The 22316-nt window shown below is 35.1% G+C and overlaps 2 protein-coding genes across 9 annotated transcripts in view; one reads left to right on the top strand and one right to left on the bottom strand.

The window, feature by feature from the left end:
- MYO6 (myosin VI) overlaps positions 1-16534 on the top strand; it is a 151488-nt gene extending 134954 nt beyond the window's left edge. For 4 of the 7 annotated variants that reach the window (XM_059400953.1, XM_059400956.1, XM_059400955.1 and 1 more), the window contains 6 exons: positions 1479-1517; positions 5111-5214; positions 6132-6263; positions 9152-9178; positions 11543-11761; positions 12301-16534. In XM_059400953.1, the coding sequence (XP_059256936.1) occupies positions 1479-1517; positions 5111-5214; positions 6132-6263; positions 9152-9178; positions 11543-11761; positions 12301-12500 (721 nt within the window). In that variant the 3' untranslated portion in view covers positions 12501-16534. The remainder of the gene's footprint in view (positions 1-1478; positions 1518-5110; positions 5215-6131; positions 6264-9151; positions 9179-11542; positions 11762-12300) is intronic. The other 3 variants (XM_059400954.1, XM_059400958.1, XM_059400959.1) reach the window with 3 other exon arrangements.
- A 1780-nt stretch (positions 16535-18314) lies between these two features.
- The window catches only part of IMPG1 (interphotoreceptor matrix proteoglycan 1), a 131650-nt gene continuing 127648 nt past the window's right edge, over positions 18315-22316 (bottom strand). For both annotated transcript variants that reach the window (XM_059400962.1, XM_059400961.1), the window contains 2 exons: positions 20551-20623; positions 18315-19222 (listed from right to left, as the gene is read on the bottom strand). In XM_059400962.1, coding sequence (XP_059256945.1) covers positions 19145-19222; positions 20551-20623 — 151 coding nt within the window. In that variant the 3' untranslated portion in view covers positions 18315-19144. The remainder of the gene's footprint in view (positions 19223-20550; positions 20624-22316) is intronic.

Raw genomic sequence — 22316 nt, forward strand, 5'->3', positions numbered from 1 at the left:
GTCCAACTCTCAGTCTAGGCTCAGGTCATGATCTCAGGGTCCTGGGATCAGATCAAGCCCTGAGCTGGGTTCTGTGCTCAATGGAGAGTTTGCTTGAGACTCTCCCTCTCCCTTTGCCCCTCTCCCTACTCATGTATGTACATGTACTCTCTCTATATATAATAAATATATTTTTATATATTTATATATATAAAATATATAATAATAAATATATAATAATATATATAAATATATATAATAAATATATTTTTATATATTTATATATTTATTATATATTATAAATATATTTTTATATATCTCTCTGTATAAATAAATCTAAAAAAAAAAGAAAAAAGGAACCTTGAGGTACAGTGATAATAGAATTCAAAATATTTATCAAAATCATGCCAAGTTTGAAAGTTAGAAAATTCTGACTAGCCTAATTGGAGATTGATAAATGGATTGCTCAGTAGATAATTTTATACATATTTGGGCTTTTTACTTTGTATTTAGAATCTCTGATCATCAGTTTTGAAAGATTACTTTTTCTCTGACTGTGCTTATTGGATAGACTTCTGTCAGCCTCTATTCTTAGCCAGTGTTCATTACAAGGAAGGAGAATTACAGGAGTCCTTTGCTCCTTTATCATCACCTGACAGGCATGCAGGAAACTGCACCCTAATGCAAACATACCCTTTCTCTTTTCTTATGATTTTTACTCATTTGTAAGAGGTTGCCAGAGTCTGATGAATAGAATGAGCCATGAGAAAATGATTAATTATGAAGGAAGAAAGAAAGAACAGGAAAATAAAATAATGAGATTAATGAATTATTGATGAACATGATGAAACATCCATCCCATTTCACAGAATTAAACAAATATTGGGAAAAGTTGCATTCCCCTGAGTAATAAAAGTAAGTTTTGCCTTTGGGAAATGTTTATCTGTAGAGTCAGAACACTTTGGTGTTTAACACATACTTGATGTATTTGAGTTCTTCTACTTTTTTAAAAATCATGCTTTGATTTAGAATTTTTGAGTTTAAATATACTAGACTCTTAAATTCTGACACTAGAAAATAGCTTAACTAGGTATCACTGTTTCGTCATCTAATTAATATATATTATGCAACCCCAGTGCAAAAATCCTTCTATAGAATCTATATCTGCCAAGGTGGTCCAGTATGCATTTAGAACATGCAGATTATATGCCATACATAAAAAAATACCACAAAAGCACTTTTATCTAAAAGTTCCTACTGCAGAAATGGAGTTCAAGCAACCTTAACTGTATTTAAACAGAAGTTTGCTGTATTTTATGGTTATAGATGATGTTGAAAAGTATATTATTATAGTCTTTTACAAAGTGAAATGATAGTGAATGATTAATGAATCAATAATCCTATTGAAAAGATACATTTTAATTATACTTTTAGATCTTTTAGGTAATGTATGTAGTTTTCTTTTATATGACTGTGCTGTATTATCATTTTTCTTATAGGGAACAAATGGAGAAGGAAATGGCAGAATTTCTGCGTAGGTTAGTGCAGTGGAATTTGGGGAAATAAGTGTCACCTCAAAATCATGTTTTTAAATCACTGTTCAGTATTTGGACCAGAACCTGTTATATGAATAGTCTATTCTTTCCATATAAATTTTCTGTACAGGAAATGTCACTTCACCCTTATACCACTGTAAAAGAAAAAGACAAAAACAATGCTCTAAATTGGTGCCACTCAATGGGGACACCATTGGCATTTTGGATGGGCCTCTTCCTTGTTGGTGGTATTGCCATATTTATCACTGGCTTTACCAACTCAATCTCAGTAGAGGAACCTTTCCTCTCAAACCAAATAAATGTTTTGAAACTTTCTATGGAGGTGGTGGTGTCCCTCTCCCTCTTACCCACCCCCACATGTCAGCTGGGAACCTCTGTACCTAGTTCCTAGTTGAAGGGGAAGTAGAAAAGAGTATGGTTTCTGAGGGCCTTCTCCCCATAGCACATGTTTTAAAAACCACTGATATAAAAATTGAGCCACCACAGACTATGACCTCCCAGCAGGATCTGGTCCTTTACAAGTGGGTATCAATCAGTAACATCTTAACTGTCAATTTTGAAGTTAGAGTTAATTGAAAGTCTTAAAATTAAAACACTTTTTTAAAAATCAGAAGTCAGTTTTTCTACTACTTCGTATGTCATTTACATGATTGTCTTTATAACAAACCTAAATAATCAGTAAATTAAACCTTTATTTTACTATTTTAATAATTCCAGAGATGGGGAAGAGCATTTAAATGCATTTCATTCATGTATTTAAGATGCTGAATATGTTTTTTAGCATATGTATTTTGATGTAATACAAATGAAAAGTTAGTAATAGTAAGCCATATTTTAAGCAATAATAATTTGAATTCAATATTATTTTTTAAATTATCCAAATATATCTTATGTATGTTGGCACTTCATGTGTATTCTGACAATCTATAGAACTGTACATTATGTAAATTCACTCTCTTCCAAAAGAAAATAACAAAAACCTGTAATAATTTTCAGCTGCTCTCCTAGAAAAGACTCTTAGAGGTGCTAGGAAGAAAAGATGATTTTTTTGTTAGTTTACTGAATGGTGGTTTACGGATGTAGAAGAGAAAAAAAAAGAATATTTGAATAAATGTTAAAACATCATTTATTTCTAAGGGTAATAGAGAGACCTTGCTGACACACAGCTGGCTCTTTTTGAACGAAGCAATTAAGAGGAAAAGCTACATGGAAAATTGCCAGTCACAGTGCTTATGAAAAGGATAGATTCTGCAATAAATCTAAAACAGATCCAAACCTAAAAAGCAGGAAGAATGCAGGAAGAACTAACTGGCCACACATTATTCTTTAGTCAGGCTTATGTGTTAGTGACAATCATCATGTCTCACCATTGTTAAGTAGATAGAGTGAAGTGTGCTATTTTTTTATTCTCTAAAATGAAAGTATAAATAGGCCTTTTATAGAGGCCCACAGTACCTTATTTATTTCATTGCTAAGCTTCATACGGAGGAATCATTTCCTTTATTTCAGGAAGAAGTATACATATTTTCACACATCATTTCTCATTAAATGTCTATGTCTTAACTGCCAAGATTGCTGTTATCTTCAGAATGTGAAATAATGAGGAAATATGACCTCATTTTCAGGTATTATACCTTGATCATCCCTCTTTAAGAGGAAATATTTTCTAAGTAGTGGATGGTAAGAGTAAAATTTCTTGTGTGATACCTGAGTAGCAATATTTTAGTACTTTTAAAAATTTAGCTGTTTTCATATTTGTGCCACCTTTCTTTTTATGTCTTGAAATGCGATGTGTTTAAATTCTTCCTTTGTTACATTGATCTTACTTGCGGCTTATTCTAAGTGTCTGCTGTGTGGCAGGAGTCATCTTTTGCTGAAAAGTAATGTTTATTATTACAGAAAAGAAGTCATGTCCATATTTTCTGAATAATTATTTCAAATTATGTATATAGAAACAAGTTGGAAGCCCTGAATAGCACTGCTATGAAGAAGTATTTATCCCATTTTATTTTTTAATTTATTATTTTATATTTATATATATATTTCATTTATTTCTTCTTTCCCCATTCCAGTGTTTCTACTTTACTTGTGCTCTTTCAAATCTATTGTGTCTCATGACCTAAACCTCTTCTTTAGTTAATAATAATAATAATTTTTTAGCTTACACATTTCTGTGTCAGCTCCTTACACAGGTGAAGGGCTGGTCTAAGTGGGTGCTCATTAATGTTTGTAGAATGAATAAACCAAATAAAGGAAGGCAGAGTCATGACTAAGACCAAGGCTTTAGAGTCAGAACAAGCTGGGTTTCCATCCCAGGTGTAACCATTTTACTAGCAATGTGGGACCTTGGACATGATCTTTATTTCACTGCTCTGAATCTTGTCTACTCATTTTATTTTTCTTTATCATAAGTGTACTCTTTAATTCCCATCACCTATTTCACCCATCTCTCTCTGGTAACCATCAGTTAGTTGTCTATAGTTAGGAGTCTGTTTCTTGGGTGCCTGGGTGGCTCAGTGGGTTAAGCCTCTGCCTTTGGCCTTTGTCATGATCTCAGGGTCCTGGGATTGAGGCCCATATCGGGCTCTCTGCTCAGCAGGGAGTCTGCTTCCTCCTCTCTCTCTGTCTGCCTGTCTACTTGTGACCTCTCTCTCTCAAATAAAATAAATCTTAAAAAAAAGACTTAAAAAAAAAAGTCTTGGTTATCTGTTTTTTTTTTTCTCCTTGCTCATTTGTTTTGTTTCTTAAATTCCTTGTATAAGTGATATCATATGGTATTTGTTTGTTCTTTGACTGACTTCACTTAGCATTATACACTCTAACTCCATCCATGTTATTATAAATGCAAGATTTCATTCTTTTTAATGGGTGAATAGTATTCCATTGCATATTAATACCTTATCTTCTTTATCCAGTCATCTATCAATGGATACTAGGACTGCTTCCATAATTTACTAGTTGTCATATTACTCACTGAATATGAGAGCATGATTTTATTTCCTTCTAGCACTTTCCTAAGTGTTCTATTTAATAGTGATGCAAAAAGTTATAGGGGGTTTCCAGACTCTGGCTGTTCTTTTAGCCCATCTTTAATGAGGAAGGCAGGGGATTGTAGTTTGGCTACTCACCTGTTGACCCCGCAAACATCCAGATACTCAGGGAGGTTCTGAGCCAGTAGCTCTGGCTGGGACTTGGCTATCTGTAGCTTCAGTAATCGGCAGGTGATTGTACTGTGTGGCCTTATGGCTCATAAACCCTTAATGGTTCTAATGATTTTTTTGAGAAATCAGGAGGATTTCCTTTTTGATTTTGAGGAATATATATACATGTATTTTTAACTTTAGAAGTTCTGATTGAAAACACAATATGGCTATTAAATGGCACATTGGAAAATTTTAATTTACCTAGGAATCCTATAGTATACCATTCTTAATCTCATCTGTCAAAAATACAAAAATTATGTTTTTCTAGTAGTTATTTCCATTTCTCAAACTTAGATTCATTTTCTTGCCCCTTTAGTCAACATTTCATTCATGTTTCTAGTTTAAACATGCAAAAATATATAATAATTACAGAGGTCCTGCTGTACAAGCCACCAAGGCAGCTGCTGGTACCAAGAAATATGATCTCAGTAAATGGAAATATGCAGAACTACGTGATACCATCAATACTTCTTGTGGTAAGTGTATGGAGGTCATGAAAAATGGGAAGCCTCTGTGGCTGACAGGTAATAAAGAAATACCTATATGGGGGTGTAATTTTTTCTATTTTTTGGCGCATAAATTAAGCCATTCTCTTTGTTATTCTCACCTTGAAGTGAAGGCATAGTTTACTCACAAACATAAAGGGAAGGCATACTCACTAAATTCATTTTGCCTGTCTCTTATCTAGGTAGGAGAGGAAAAACATGGAGAAATTGTGGTATGGCCTGTGTTAATGATGTACTTTGCATACATAGGTCAGAGTCTTGACCTGTGTATGCAAAGTAAAGAATGGCAATGCAGTCCTTTCTTTTTAAAGCTATTTTTCCTCCAACAGAACTGTAAATGCTATATCCAGTTGATTCCATATAATTGTGTTCTTGTTTAAATCATAGTGTTTGAGTTTAGGATGTTATGCCTAGGAACTAACGTACCAAATTGTGTGGAATTTGGTATGTTCTCTCCCTCCTCACCGAAGTTATCTGCATAAATACAAACATAAAAAATCTGATTAATGTAAATCTAGCTTGTATTTGAGCACAGTGACTTTTTACTCTATTTTTATGGCCTCTGACCTTGGACAGGTAACCTAACCTCTCTGATTCAGGTTCACCTGTAAAAGACCTAGTTAGCCCAGGGTTCTTGTGTAGAGCAAAGGATATAGTAATAATGCATAAGAAAATGCTCTGTAAATGTAAAAGATAATATTGCCACAAAATGCTTATCTTTATCAATAATGTGCTTACTTTTGATTTTGTACTATTAATTTAAAAACAAAAAATTTATTATATGTATAAATATATGTTTATGTCACCAACTAATTATTTTAGATGATTAAATTAGGATGCTAATTCCTTTTTTTGGGGGGGGGGGACTCTTTCCATATAATCCATAGATATTGAGCTCCTGGCAGCTTGCAGAGAAGAATTTCACAGGAGACTAAAAGTGTATCATGCATGGAAATCGAAGAATAAGAAGAGAAATACTGAAACAGAGCAACGTGCTCCAAAGTCTGTTACTGATTATGGTAAAAACAAATCTGTACTTTTAAATGTTCCAGAGTATCTGTATATAATGTATGTAACTATACATAAGACTTGGGGTAAAATATTCAGTACAAAATTTCTCTTACTGTGCAGCTGTGATCTGTTGAGCCTAATACAACCACAGTGCCTTATCTTTCATAGCATTATTTCTGTTATGTCTTTAAAGTCATATTTATTAAGAAGTATTTGTATATAGTCAAGATAAATTTTGGAGATAAGAATATTGTTGTCTATACTAAAGAAGTTGTGCAGTAATGTTGTAAATATGTATTTTTTCCACATATACATATATATACATATAGAATGATTACATGTGGAAATGTAAAGAATACTGTGAAATGAAAAAGAATGTTTGCTGCAAACATAATTTTACAATACTGTCAAAATATAAGAATGAGAAATAGTAGCTTGGTTTAGACCAGTTTTGCCTATACCAGGATTTGATTTTTTTTTTTTTTAATTTTTTTTTTTTTTTTTAAGATTTTATTTATTTATTTGTCAGAGAGAGAGAGCACAGGCAGAGTGGCAGGCAGAGTCAGAGGGAGAGGCAGGCTCCCTGTGGGTCAAGGAGCCTGATGTGGGACTCGATCCCAGGACGCTGGGATCATGACCTGAGCCGAAGGCAGCTGCTTAACCAACTGAGCCACCCAGGCGTCCCACCAGGATTTGATTTTTTGACTGAGATTCAAAAACTAAATTGTGACTTTGTTATGTATACAGAAGACAAAGTTGTATACTTGAAATTGGAAAGTAGAGGATAGACCTAATCTAGTAAAGTATGCACTAGCTTTAACATTAATTGAGAATACCTGTGATATATGAATTGTAATTTCAATCTTAAAACAATAATTGGAATTTCATTTGTTCAGTTTGCTACTTTCAAACTGGCATAATTTATTGGCTTAATTGTGTCCAGTGTCAAAGTGACAACATGTTTAATGTTTTCATTTAAAAAGTATATTCCCAGCACCTGGTAGTGTAATTTAATAATACATGACCCAAGGTGAGATAGAAAATGAGCTTTCCCTCACTACCTTCCTAGCAAATAAAAGCAGTGTTTGATTAAAATCAATTAAATGTTAGAGTTTTAGTATTTCCAAGTTGTTGTAAAGAGTAGATTGGGTAAAGGCAAAGTATTAAAAAGAGAGAGGTTACTGCTAGTGATTATGTAGGAGGTGTCCTCAGTACAATGTGCTCAATACAATGTGCTGGAAGGGCCGTGAGAGATCACCCAGAATGAGGAAATGGCAAACGGAAGGCCCTCTAAACATTGATATTGTGGCCACCTCTCTCTTCGCCAATTTACCAATTTGTCCCTGCGAACTGAAAATAATAGGATGATTCCATTAGCAGTTCACTGTACCAAGTTTTTAGCCACTTACCTTTGTTTTATAAAAATGGCAAAGGGCTATTCCTTCAAGTGATAACCTTTTTAGCTGTAATGTTCTAATTATGGCCTTTAGCTGAAAGGCTTTCATCATGTTGTCCCCCCCCCCAAATTTAAATATCTGAATGATTGCACTTTTTAAAACAAGAAAAGTAATGTTGTAATATATGGCATATACATTTTTAACGAACATATAAATGTTTCTTGTGTTTTTAAACCAAACTTTGGTACTGTACTCATCCAGCTTTGCCCTCAAAGGGGGAGGTGATACATGGCACGCCTTGCTTTGTTCTTATGTTTCCGTTTATAATATACCCTTTGAAAGAACAAAAGAGTAGATTAAGAAAATTTCCCAAGAGTCCCCCATCTAGGTATATGTGAACAAATTCAGGAATTTTCTGTGAACACACTCCACAATATGTTGCCTTCAAAGAATTTGATTATGGGCAAATTTCAGGATAAAACGTAAGTTCTGCTCTGAAAAGTACTTATTGCTCTATTTTTTTTTCCCATGTAAAATACATTCTGACACAGAAGTACAGCATAAAGGAAAGGTGCAGTGCCTCAAGATGCTTAGCAGTTGAGAAAATTCTATACTTGGATAGCTTCCTAATGGGACAGCTAATCAGCCTTTAAAAGGAACTACTCTGCATTTTAATATTTAGAAGGGTTAGAATTCCTTAATGTGAGAAAATAAATTGACAACTTATGGACAAAAACATAATTAAATATTATTTTAGGGTAATACATTGATAAATCATGGTAAAGTCTTGTAATTGGGCGGGGAGAGCCTCAGCCCCTCCTCCTGTGTGCTGCACTGGGTGAACACGTTCTCCTTGCATCTAATACAGAAAGAGATTTCCAGAAATAATTCTTGGGGCAGATTCCGTAGTAAGAATTCACAATGTTTAGTTGATTAAAACTGACTTGGGAGAGTGGTTTTATTTCATAGTTCCTAAAATAAAAATTGCATGAGTTTAAGATTGAGATAATTTGAAGAAATTTAAACATACTGAGTGTATATAAACAACATGGCAGTACTTTTTCTCTAAGGCATCTATTTTTTTGATGAATTTAGAAGTTTTTTATTTCTACAGAATTTCTAGTAATGCTTTGGAGGTACTAGAATGACTATTACTGAGTCATTGTTTTGGATTTATGTTTGAATATTATTGTGTCCCAGGATTACAAATGAAATATAATTTTAAAATTTAGGTCCTCTTTATATGTCCATCAAACAGAGTTTCCTAAAGAATAATCAAAATAGCTTTTTTCTTTCTTTCTTTCTTTTTTTTAACCTTTTTAAATCAGAAAGCAGAATCTACTTGTAGGTAATTCTGAGAGTATTGGTTGTGGATAGGATGTTTTCTTGTTAGTCACCACCTCGATTGATTGGGAAGCCTTTTTTATAAATTACAAGAATGCTCATTTAACAGTTCTGCCATTTTTATCTTTTCTTCAACATAAAATATTTATTCACAGATTTTGCACCATTTTTGAACAATTCACGTAAGTCAATGGGTGGTAACTTATGAGCTAACTGGAAGATGGGTTAAAAATACTTTATAAAGTACTAACTTCTGTTAAACATTGTTTTGCTACAATTTTTAAGTGGAGTTGTAGTACATTAATGTTGGTTTGTCTTTACTAAGATATTTAATTTCAGATGATGCTTTTATTTGGGTCACTCCAAAATATATTTGCAGAACAAAATTAATTTTTTTATGAAATTACTTCCTTTTAAAAAAATAACTGGCACTTTATGCTGGGAATATACACAATTCTCATTGTAGCAAAACTCAATAAGCAGCTGATCTTTTAGAATAAAGACTAACTTCAGGTGCTGGTTTCACACACACAGTTACAGTATGAACACTTCTGTCCAAAGAGATCTGAGTTTTGTATGATAATGTACAAGGTTTAATAGGATGCCTCCTAATAGGAGATTATTCTCTGACTTGTATATATCACACCCTGTGATGCACATTTTTGATAATTTAAAAGCTTGGAGTCCTCTTAATATGTAGTAAATTTTTTCTGCTTCAGATGATCAATAATGATTTGGATATAATGCCATATTTGTTGCCAGCTTGTTGGACCTGGATTTTTTTAAGTGTTTCTAGTAATTTATAGGGCCAAATTTAGAACTTATTTCATATGTTAAAGATGACACAATAGGATGTGAAAGAGTCATGTATTAGTTTCAGATGTTCAACATTTGTATCTTTGTGCTTTTCCAGATGAACATTTGTGGAAATGAAGGCTTCCTTAATATAATTTCAGTTCTCACATAGTTAAAAAAAAAAAAGCTATCAAAACTTTCCCTTGAGTTTTATTAACTTTACTTAATATATTACGATATAGGAGACTGTTAATTTAATAAGAAAAAATAAGTGACCATCAATACCATAGTAAGTTCCCTATCAACTGGGTATTCTAAGTTACTGCTTAATATGGAGGGAAGGGTTTGTTTTTGTTTTTGTTTTCCTTATCCTTTTAAAGTTCCTTAAAGTAGAGTTAGCATATTTTCTGAAGAGTAAGGAATTTTTAAAACTTGAAATAGAAACACTAAATTGTAAGTAGTTTGGAGGGACTACAGGACCAAAAGATTAAATGAGCTCCTCTCTGTTAACACGCTAAAGGTGACGCTGCTTTTTAAGTCACTAACACAACGGGGCCTCTGTTTCGTTCTTTCACTGGCATATATAGCTTTGCTAACTGCTTTTTGCTTTCTCTGGTTTGCACAGAAATGAATTCAGCTGCTATAAAGCTTTTGCTATTGTGTAAAAAGTTAAGAACAAGAGTATTTTCATCCTTTCAGTATTTGGAAGTTCTTACAAAAAACCCTGTGGCTGTTCTTGACTTACATATATTCTGTAATTTTTCATTGACATACTTGAGCATATCAGTGAGATTCTTAATTGAGCTGCAGTAAATGGTTGGCCAACTTTTAAAGTTGTGAGAAAAAAGCACATTAAACAGACTTGCTAAAATTACAGCTGCTGAAGCTGTAAAGTTATTATCCCAGAGAAATGTTTATATTTGCAGATAAAATAAAAACCCCACTGTTTCATTATGAAACTTGAGCAAGGGGAAAAAATTGATATAAGTGCAGTGTCCAGTCCTAGCAGAAAAGTAAGGGTTTTTCTTTTCTGTAACAAAGAGAACAAATACTACACTTTCCACTTACTTCAGTGGATTTTATTCCAAGAGAAATCTGATTTTAGAGTAAGCAAATATCTCTGAGGGAAATTGTATGGTTTTACTGGTTACAGTTTTTTGTTGTCATGAACTTTTCTAAATATTACTAGTAATATATGTCTTCTGGCCATTTTAAATCCCAAAATCAGTTGGCAAAAGAGCAAACTTTTGTCTTCTACTTTTCCAAGGAAAGTGATTAAATTGACAGATATCTATAATTCTTTACATTTGTGAAATTATGTTCATTTGTTTTATCATAAATAGTCCCATTAAAGTTATTCTGTGATCTTTGATTTTGAACTCTTTGGAGATAAAATATAAATCCTAGCAAATAATACTAGTTTGCTATTCTGCCATGTGAGTTTCAGGTTACTGATACAGTCATTTGTGGGAATCTACTTGGGCCAGTTTGTTTTATTGCTGGTGTTGCAGTGTGTGTGTGTGTGTGTGTGTGTGTGTTGCAATGTTAAGGAACATCTTTAGGGAAAGAAAATTCTAAAATCTCACTAAATTTTATTCATTTATAAGTAATTAATATTTACATCTTGTTTTAAAGTTATTACTAGGAATCCTCTTCTTCTTTTCTTAAAAATGTGTAGTGCATTTTAGGATTAAGGCTGTTTTCATTATCCCCTGGGCTGCTGGTGTAACTTTCCTTGTTCTTTGTAACAGCTCAGCAGAACCCAGCCTCTCAGCTTCCTGCCAGGCAGCAGGAGATTGAAATGAACCGACAGCAACGCTTCTTCCGCATCCCATTCATCCGCCCTGCCGACCAGTACAAAGACCCGCAGAATAAGAAAAAAGGCTGGTGGTATGCCCATTTCGATGGACCGTGGATTGCCCGGCAGATGGAACTCCATCCTGACAAGCCACCCATCCTTCTTGTGGCTGGTGTGTATGATTCACATGGAAAAAAACCTTATACAGCAAAAAAGGAGTATGAACCCTCTGAATGAAACAGTCTAATATATAATGTAATAACTCATTAAATTTCAGGATTAAGGAACGGTGTTCTGCAGTTGGATCACATTTCCAGTTAATTGAGGGTTAATTTATTTATGATGTGAAATCACTTAATTATGTCCTTTTAGAGCACATAGGAATTTGTCTGTGTCCTAAGAACCTTTTCATTGGTGTTTACTTATATCAGTTGATTTTTAATTGTTTAGAGAAATGTAGCAGTTTTATTAAGACTGGTAACTTGTTTGATCAACTGCAGTGTTAATACTTTCTGAAAGTGTTCTTGGTGGAGGACAAATTTAACTTGTTTCTGGTGAATTTATTAAGCAGATTTCTGTCGTAAAGAAAGAAAGTTTTGAAAGTTCTTGAATAGATGAGAATTGATAACTATAGCAGTTTCAGGAATAAAGTTTATGATAAGTGCTTCTGAAGAGATTGATGGCTAATTCTCTGATGTCTCCCCTGTGCAGGTAAGGATGACATGGAGATGTGTGAGCTGAATCTGGAAGAGACAGGCCTGACTCGAAAGCGTGGTGCTGAGATTTTGCCAAGACAGTTTGAAGAGATTTGGGAACGCTGTGGAGGCATCCAGTACCTTCAGAGTGCAATTGAGAGCAGGCAGGCTAGGCCCACATATGCAACGGCCATGCTGCAGAATCTGTTAAAGTAGCAGCCTTCCCTGCCATGGGAGCCCAGGCCGTGGTACCGGGTCGGGTGTGTGCCCAGAGGTGGGACCATCCTGTGATCATGTTAGAACTGCTTATACAAAGTGAACAGATTTCAGTAATCATGGCTTTTTGTTGATTTCAGGTAAATGATGGTAGTGAATTGGGGACCTAAACATTATTTTCCTGTATCCAGCTGTAACTGTTAAACTTCTCCTCATTTTAATACTTGTTAACACTTGGACAGAATCTGACATCTCTCCTCCTTTGCCAATAGACTACCTTGAAGTCCATCATAATTGTTCTCTAGTGAAAGAAATTTTTGAAAAACTCAAAATACTTGCATTTGCAAGGATGGCACAGAACCCATAAAGCTGAAATAATGAAACCTTAGCTTAAAGTTTCTTACAAAAGTTAAGGCACTTAAAATAATCAAGGCACTGATATTTTGATCTGAAAAGCTGTGTACTTTTTTAAATTTACTTTTTCAGAAATTCATGGAAATTTGCAAAGATGGGAATTTTTATTTTCCCCCCTCCTTTGTAGTGTGTCTTAGTTTGAGTAAAGCAGTTCATTTGAACTTCTAGAATTCCAGAAAAAGCCTGAATGTATTTGATGTACTCTGTGATAAAGAAGGTACTCACACAGTATCTTGCACAGACTTATTTTTCTTTTCTATCACACTGTGTTGCTATAAAAAAATATTTTCTTCTATTCCATGGACAAATAAAGGAAATTCAGACAATTTAAATGCTTAAAAGTTTTGAGATAACTTGTTTCTCTAAAAAAGGAAATAGGTTTTCAGTGGCTCTGCGGCTGAACTGGACTGAATGCAAATACTCTTTCAACTTCATCTCAATTGTGATTTTTATATCAGAATCCTGTCCAAGTTGTTTCATATGATTTAAGCTAGTGTTCTGCTGCAAAACATCTTTGTTTTTAAAAAATTCCTAGTGTCTTTTTTGGCCTTGAGATTTTGGTAATTGTAGAGCTGTTTTATAAGCTTTGTGATTCAAAAGTCCAATACTTAGTAAGTAATTGCTTATTACATGTAACTGATAACTTAATTTTTTTTCTTTGTGTGGTGTTAGTTTTGATCAAATATCAGCAGTTTTAAGCCTAATATTTATGACTTTATGTTAGGAATTTGGAGACAAAGATACATCAAGGAGTTATGATGACATTAACTCTAATGAGACCTTGTTAGTATTTTGAATAAAATTAGAAGAATAAAATTATTCTTTGCACTTTTTCTCCCTAAATTTTAAAGACCTTAACCTTTGAAATGGATTTCTAGTGATTTTTCTTTTCTAGAAAGAATACCTCAGTTAGGAAAATATTTCCCAGCTGATTAGATTAGTGCTTTTGAGCCACAGACACTGTTTTCAGAATTGCTTCTCTCATAATACGTGTCTTAGTACAGAAATATTTATTTATTATGATACTGTGCAAATGAGTGTCTCCTGGTAAAGAAATTAAATGGTCCTGTGTGTGCTGTTGAGAATGTGAATACGATTATACGTAGAAGGCTGCGTTACTGCAGAGATTCACCTCTCCCCACCCCACCATGGGTCATTTGGTCCCTGCGATTGCTAACAGAAGCTCTGGTTACTGAAAATAAATGACCTATTCTCTCTCTTCTCATCACTCGCCTTTAACTGGTGTTTTTATTTGTATAGGATAGAGCATGATAAGCTTAACTAGTAGCAAGTAAAGTCCTTGAAGAAAATTTAATAACCAATTTGATTTTTAGTGAGTTCTCTCTTTAGTGCTGTTTTCAGGAGTTTTTTCATTTTATATCTCCTAGATACATATAGGCACTAGATGAAAACTCATCAAACAGGTTAAAATTATTGTAATGAGAAACTTAATGTCTTAAAGACATTTATCACAGCAAAGCATCATTGCAAGTCTTTAGTAGATAATAAAATTATAGTTTTAAGCCATTTTGTTGCTAATTGTGTCACACAGCTGTCCTAGAACTTAGCTATTTCAGGTATTCTCCTGAGTTAATTTTGGCTACCAGGAGAATTGCCCTAGTTCAGATAGACTTACGATAACCTACATACACACCCAGGCCCCTTTGCTGGAAAAATTTAGGACCCTGTCAGCCTTTAAGGGAAATAGCAGAAATGGCCTGCTAATAGATATTGATACAGCTGCTTTACAGTATTCACAATCACACCCATAAATGTTATGTGAAAACTGTAGGAATCAAAAGTAAATTCTTATTTTAATGTCATTTTAATTGAGATTGAAAATTTGACCTTTAAACCAGCATACTGTATATTAAGAAATAATCTTCTCTTAATGCTTGTCTTATTCAATACATGTTCCTTCCTTAATGTATACTTTGCAAAAGTAGACATACATAAAATATTAAAAACGAGAAGGAAAAATGTTTTCACATTCACTTTAATTATAATGTAATTCCTAATGCCACTAACACATTTGAGAAATGTATTATGAGTTGTAGGTATGCACTGAAAGTTTCTCTAATACACATATTTCAAGAGAACAATGAATTTTCTTAGTTGTAAAGTTGAATGGATGGCACCTTCTCAAAGGATTATGTGAGGAAAAAATAAAATAATGCATGCAGAAGTACAAGCCCACAAAAGAGACGTTTTATTGTAGCTCACATTCTGCTTCCTATGACTTTTTAATAGGTCATTCCTTCCGGTAACACAGTGAACACTTTTGTAAGAAAATACATCTTATGTGGAAAATAGGTGGTATTTATGGAAGCTTAGCTAGAGAATAGAGAAATTCACAAGCAAGAATAATAATGAGGATTAATTATAGAGCTTTATTAATTGGATTTTAAAATTTTTTCTTTAAATTTTCATTCACAGGTTATTACTATGGTTCTCAGGGGATCCAGATATGTAGATTTTTGGTTTCTCTACCTAAAGTACCTTAAGAGTACTTAGATAAGTAGAATAAGTATTTATTGGATGAATCAGTCAGTTCGTTAATACATTGTTAGTGGTAGGTCTACCTCCTTTTACAGAGGAGGAAAAAGAGATTGAGAGGGGTCAAAGAATTTCGTTCTGGACCATGAAAGAGACATAAATGCTTTTGCTTCAATCAGATGGAAGAAAAAGAATCAAAACAAGCAAAGCTTCTTGAGTCGCCCCTTACCAATTTACAAAGGGTTGCTCCTTTGTCATTCCACATCTTCAGAAGGTGTGACATATTTTCTGCGTGTATCATTACCAGAAATAACAAGTATTGAGAGTTTGTACTTCTCTAAGAAGAAGTAAAAGTAAGCTAACAAGGGAGAGGAGGACAGAAGATCTCTAAAAATGAGAATAAGGACAAGTTGAGGCGATCAGTTGTAAAAAGAAAGAGAAAAGCAGTGGTGGAAGAGAAAGAATGGATCTGCCCCTGAAGACTCTACATCCCCAGGTTGAAAAACACTGACACTTTTCAGGTGACAAAACACTCCGAGATCTTAGCTGAGTTCTAGAATGAACTGTGTGTACTACAGGAGCAAAACCTATGGTTATTAAAACTTGGATCAGGATAGACCTGGGGTATAAATTCTTAGCCTGTAGAAATGGCACTGCCACACTGGAGAAGGCCAGCAAGAGGGAGACACTCTGTGCATAAGCCTCACAGAGGAATAAAGTTGGAGAGACTTTGGGAGGGAGAGTCTACCCATGTTAGGACCAGATCATTGAATACAGTTAAGTTCAGTTCAGGTCAATGTATTCCTTCTTCCCCAGCACTCACCTAATGTATGAAGTAAGTTTGGTTGTCATATTTTTCAAGAAATTTTTAAAAAGATAATCAGGAAAAAAATGTGCAATTAAAAAGAGAATCTTTAATACTAATTTGTATCTACGCAGCAGATATCTCACCTTCAGAACTCACATAGGCTTATTAATTGGCCATTTTCTTTTCACTTTTCAAAATCCATCTAATTGCAACTATTACTTAATTTTTCCTCATTTCTTTAAAAATTGTATATCTGATTCTTTCCTAAAACACTGATGTACTGGAAATAGAAATAATAAATGCTATCTCTGTAGAACTTCCTCTTGTATCTTTTTTGTGCTTTTAATACAGTTACAGCGCGTTATGAGCAAAACAGTTGTAAATGTTGCTCTTGTTGCTCCATGTCTCAGATGGACTAAGTTGGAGAAGTCTGGGGTGCCAAGTTTCATGGAGTCACCAGAGCTAGAAACACTGCTCTATGTGGCTGGGGGAAAAGGCAAGGGAACTCGGGTGACTGGAACATCCTTGAGTTTTGGTCCCAAACTTTCGTGGATTTTCCATCCAGGGAATAAGCAGGACCATGTGTGACCTGTGACTGCTAGCACTGACTAGATTAGAGAAAACCTAAACCTTGGCTGTCTTTACCTAGGCCCTTGCTAGTCTGTTTACAAGATGACACAGGATGTAAAAACTGGGGATCCAAAGAAGAGGCCTTCTTGCTGAGACTTTGAATATAGGTAGTCTCTCTAGGCTACTACATGCCCCCCATCTGGAACCTGCTATATTCCCGGTGAGACTTCTGGGAGGGCAGGTCAAAGAGCTCTTCTCCAACTGGTTGAAAAGACCAATCCAAAATGTGGGTGATCCAAATGAGAGGCCCTTGTTTGAGAGGGCCACCTTTCTAACAGAGGATGGAGTGTTTACCTATTTCTCATTCCCCATCAAAAAAATGACATTCCCTGTTCTTGTTAGAGCACAACTTCAATGTGGAGGGTGGAGGGCATGTTATGAGGAGGTGATCATTGTTAGATTTTCATTTCCTTTCTAATATTTTAAAAGATTTTATTTATTTATTTCTCAGAGAGACAGCGCGCATAAGCAGGTAGAGTGGCAGGCAGAGGCAGAGAGAGAAGCAGGCTCCCTGCTAAGCAAGGAGCCCGATGCAAGACTCGGTCCCAGGACCCTGGGATCATGACCTGAGCCAAAGGCAGCAGCTTTACCTACTGAGCCACCCAGGCATCCCTCTTTTTAACTTTTTAATTCTTTTTATTTATTTATTTTTTTAATGATTTATCACAGAGAACAGAAGCTGAGCATGGAGCCTGTCTCCGGGCTGGGTCCCAGGACCCTGAGATCACAACCTGAGACAAAGGCAGACGCTTAACTGACTGAGCCACCCAGCTGCCCCTTGTTTTCTCTCCTGATGGAATTATTTTGTGTTTTGGTCAGCCAATCATGCATCTAACAAGCACGTTTTCCTTTGGGTTCCAAGGCTATCGAAGTGAGTAGGTACATCTCCTGCCACTGTTCCTCGCTTTGTGGCGCTCCCATCAATATATCACAGTTTGAAGTCCTTATCCCATAATCACAGCTCCTCACTTTAGCGGGGAAGGACCGGGGTGGGGATAGGGATGAATGCTATGCATTTCTGAGGCCAACAGGAGTGGATTTTCAAGGGTTTGTAATAAGGTGTGTGTGGGGGGAGAGTGTGTCTATTATTAAGAAACACTTGTTTTTATTCTTGAAGTTTTACTGCTAAAATACTGCTGTCGATGTTGAATATTTTGCTATCTTTTGGTAGCATGAAAATCATCATTTACCATATTTATGGATTATGGATTATGATAAATCATTTATCATAATCCATAAAGCAAATCCAGGGAATAGCTAGTAAAACACAGACCCATTTTATTATAAATCTATAAATATGATGCTTATATTTTATTGAAATTAAGGTTTTGCAGCAAATATATTAATAGTGGAATATTTGAAATAGATACAGAGAAATCATTTTTCACTAAGTAGTACATTAAAAACTGGCTAAAATGGATTACCTTGATGTCAATCTACCTGTGCACCCAGGAAAGTTAGAGTCCAGAAGTATTCAATGGAATTATTAAATTAGAAGACATGGTTCATCTGTGATGGAAAACAGGCATTGGTTATGTCATAAAGCATAACATTACTTCCCTCCCTCCCTCCAATATAGAGTCTTCCTTTAAAATAGCTTTATGTGGTCATAAGAAGAGTTAGAGTTCTCATGGCGTGTATATGTGAACCCCAGTTCCTTTTTCTTTTAAAGGAACTAATTCAGAAATTATTGGCAACAAAAAGATCTACTGTGTAAGCACTAATTTCTTCTAAAACTAGTGTGCCTAAGGCTGAAGAGGGATATGTGTGTGTGTATAACAGACATTGTGTGGAGCAATATACCTTCACCAGTGTTTGCATACTGGATACACCATGATTCAGAGAGACCTGCATCCCCATGCATAAGTAGTCCTCTTTTATGAACATTGTAACATGAAGAATTTTCCTGATACATTGTTCAACCTCCTCTAAATAATAAGTAAGTTGCACTTGTATATGATCTGGAAGCAGTATTTTAAGGGCAGCTGGAAGCAAATCTGTCTTGCTATACTTTGACTATCAGTCTGGAGTAGCTGAAATATGTTTTAATGATTGTGTTTTGGGTTTTGATAATAAGCTTTTTCTGTAGAAGGTAGCAGTCATCAAGTACACGATTCTTCTCTATTTGAAACATGGTATGTGTTGGTTCTCAGTTTTGACTCTATGCCTGGATTCTGATGACCAGTGAATATGCCTGCGTGTGTTTTCAGAATTTTAACAGAGTGGATACAATTTTCCTTGAGAAAGCAAACCACTTGTCTTGAGACAGATTAAGTTATCTGTATATTTTTAGTTTTTAATTTCCTTCCCAATCTTGAAAGTTAAATTCTTCATATCCTCCAGTCAGTAATTCAGAATCTCTTCTCCTGATTATCTGGAAGAGAAATTGTTTTAAGAGCTTAAGAAATGCCACTTGAGGTCAAATCCATATTTCATCCCAGTGTCACTTCAACTGGTGTTTGAAAGAACATGCTTGCTATTTAGGACATCTTTGAAAGGTTTGGAGATGCCCTCCAAAATATTCCTAACTTTATAATGTAGTAGGGATATATTCTCTCTCTTAGACCCATTTAGATTCTCAGGTTGAGCCATCTTTTAAAGCAGAGGGGGCAAACAGACATGATGATTCTATGCTTCTGCTTCATATGAAATGTGACCCTTAATTCTCCCTGGGACTTTAGTATTTACTTGGTGTTTGCTTCAACCCAGACCTTTTATTAATATCAGATCTGGTGTTTCATTGCCATTTTATGTCTCAAGTTTGAACTTTTTCTGTCTTTCTAATTGCCTTTGTTGCAGGAAATCAAAATGGCACACATTACTTTCTGTATGCACCTGGATACATGAAATTATGATTGGCCTTTGGTGTGCTTGTCTCAGGGTCCTTGACGTCTATTGTAATAACTTGGTTCAAGTACAAGCTTTGAGGTGTTTGTTTCCACCCAACACTACCGGTCTCAGGTACAGCGGGCACTGGCTGATTATCACTCTTACCATCAAAGATGGTTTGATTTTTTTGGAAATTTTTTATTTTAGACTAAAAGTTGTCCAAGATATTTTCTCAAAAGTTATTTTTAAAAAATCTATATTTAACCTGGTTACAGATAAGTTATTTCCCTTCATAAGACAATTATTTTAGTAAAATAAGTTGGATGAATAATTTGGGATACCTCGGACACTTGGAGGGAATGTTCATCTGAGGATGAACTTCTGGAATTTTTGAAGTTACTCCCAGTTCACAAATCACATTTCCTCTATTTCTCTACATATTTTTGCTTTACTTCATTATTTGAAATAAAAAGATATTTTAATAAGAATAGGTACAAAATTATTCAGTTCCAAGAATACAAATTGTTGTGAAAATTGCAACCTGTTGCAATGCATTTGATAAATTGCACGTATATTTTTACAAGAAAAAGTGAATATAAATACTTGGATTGTTTCTGTTTTTTTATTGTTTTGTCTGTACATTTCAGTTAATGTCAGCCTTCCATCTCTGTCTTTCTCACACCAAGGAATGCATTCCCCCCCCCCTTCCAATACTAAATTAAAAATCTTGGCATATAAAGCCCTTACTTATCTCTTACTTCTTATTTCTTGCTCTTACTTATTTCTATTTATAACAACAGTCAGACCTAGAGATGTTTTAAATTTTCTTTAAAATTCAGTAATCAAAACCAACATATAGAAGTATTATTTTACCTTGTTATCTTGCTGATGTTGGAACTTTTTAACACTAGTTTTGTATGCTTGATTTTTAGAGTGACCTGGTGACCTACAAAAGAAAGCAAAAACACGGTATCCTATTTCATGGGCTTATCACCATTAATAGCAACTACAACTTTCTATTATTTAAGCTTTAAAATTAATATGACAATGAAAACGGATAGCCTATTTTTGCAGGTGCTTTCCATCAGGGCTGGCAGAACTATGCTCTCTGCCTCTGCTCCTGAGTTCGGCCTCCCAGCTGGCCTGCTGTTTCTTAGGCAGTGGTGTTAGAAGGACTGAACAAAGCTCATGGGAAAGATGAGTGATAACTTCATCTTGCAAAAAGTGGAGTTATTATTATTTTTTGGCATTATTTTTAAAATCAGGTTCTGAAAAACAACTGCAATGACATTTGTTCATAAAATTTAAAAATAAAAGTTATTTAAAAATTTGATATATATAATTCCAGACTTTTTAATACACATATAATTTCTGATGATAGTGTATACACATTTTGCATCTTGCCTTTTCCCTCTTTACATTCTAAAATGGATATAATATTTGGGGAATGCTTTCTGACATATGTTCCCTTATGAGTAAATGGTTTTCTTTCTCCCAATATTTTGTCCATTGTCATTTCAGGGAAAGGCTGAGAGATGGCATCACGCTAGGAAAAAGGAAGAGCCTATCTGGGAGGTGTTCTTTTTACCACCAGCTAAGATAGCATTTCTGGTTCCTACTTACCCTGGCTAGGTGACTTGGAGGCTCAGAGAACCAAGGGCTCAGTATGTGTCTGGGGTCAGAACTAAGAGATCGCAGGTGGGGGAAATAAGAGGATAGAATCTTTCCGAAGGGATTGGTGTCTTAATTAGGGAAGGCTTTTTTAGCTCAGGATTATGGACGTGGTTTTTTTTTTTTTTTTTTTTTTTAAAGATTTTATTTATTATTTGACAGAGAGAGATCACAAGTAGGCAGAGAGGCAGACAGAGAGAGGAGGAAGCAGGCTCCCCACTGAGCAGAGAGCCTGATGCGGGACTCGATCCCAGGACCCTGAGATCATGACCTGAGCCGAAGGCAGCGGCTTAACCCACTGAGCCACCCAGGCGCCCCTATGGACGTGGTTTTAAAAATAGTTTTCCTTGGGTGGTTCCGTCGTTAAGCGTCTGCCTTTGGCTCAGGTCAAGATCCCAGGGTCCTGGGATGGAGGCCCACATGGGTCTCCTGGCTCAGCGGGGAGCCTGCTTCTCCCTCCCCACTCTCCCTGCTCCTGTTCCCTCTCTCTCTGACTCTCTGCCAAATAAATAAAATCTTTAAAAAAAATAGTTTTCTGGGGCGCCTGGGTGGCTCAGTGGGTTAAAGCCTCTGCCTTCAGCTAGGGTTATGATCTCAGGGTCGTGGGATCAAGCCCCCCATCGGGCTCTCTGCTTGATGGGGAGCCTGTTTCCTCCTCTCTCTCTGCCTGCTGCTCTGCCTACTCATGATCTCTGTCTGTCAAATAAATAAATAAATAAATAAAATCTTAAAAGAAAGTTTTCCTCACATTTTCAACGTTTTGATTTTGTTTTAATCTTTGATACAGAATTGATTTGTGTATAGTAAAAAAACTAATTTTATTTTATTTTCTAAATGGAAGGCCAATTGTATTGTAACTATTACTGGCAGTCCTTACTTTCTCTACTGATTTGAAACTCTTGTTAAGATAAGTTCTCTAAATATAAGGGTCTATTTGGGGCATGTATATATATGTGTATGTGTGTGTG

The sequence above is a fragment of the Mustela nigripes genome, chromosome 5, assembly GCF_022355385.1.
Source record: "Mustela nigripes isolate SB6536 chromosome 5, MUSNIG.SB6536, whole genome shotgun sequence".
Classification (NCBI taxonomy): domain Eukaryota; kingdom Metazoa; phylum Chordata; class Mammalia; order Carnivora; family Mustelidae; genus Mustela; species Mustela nigripes.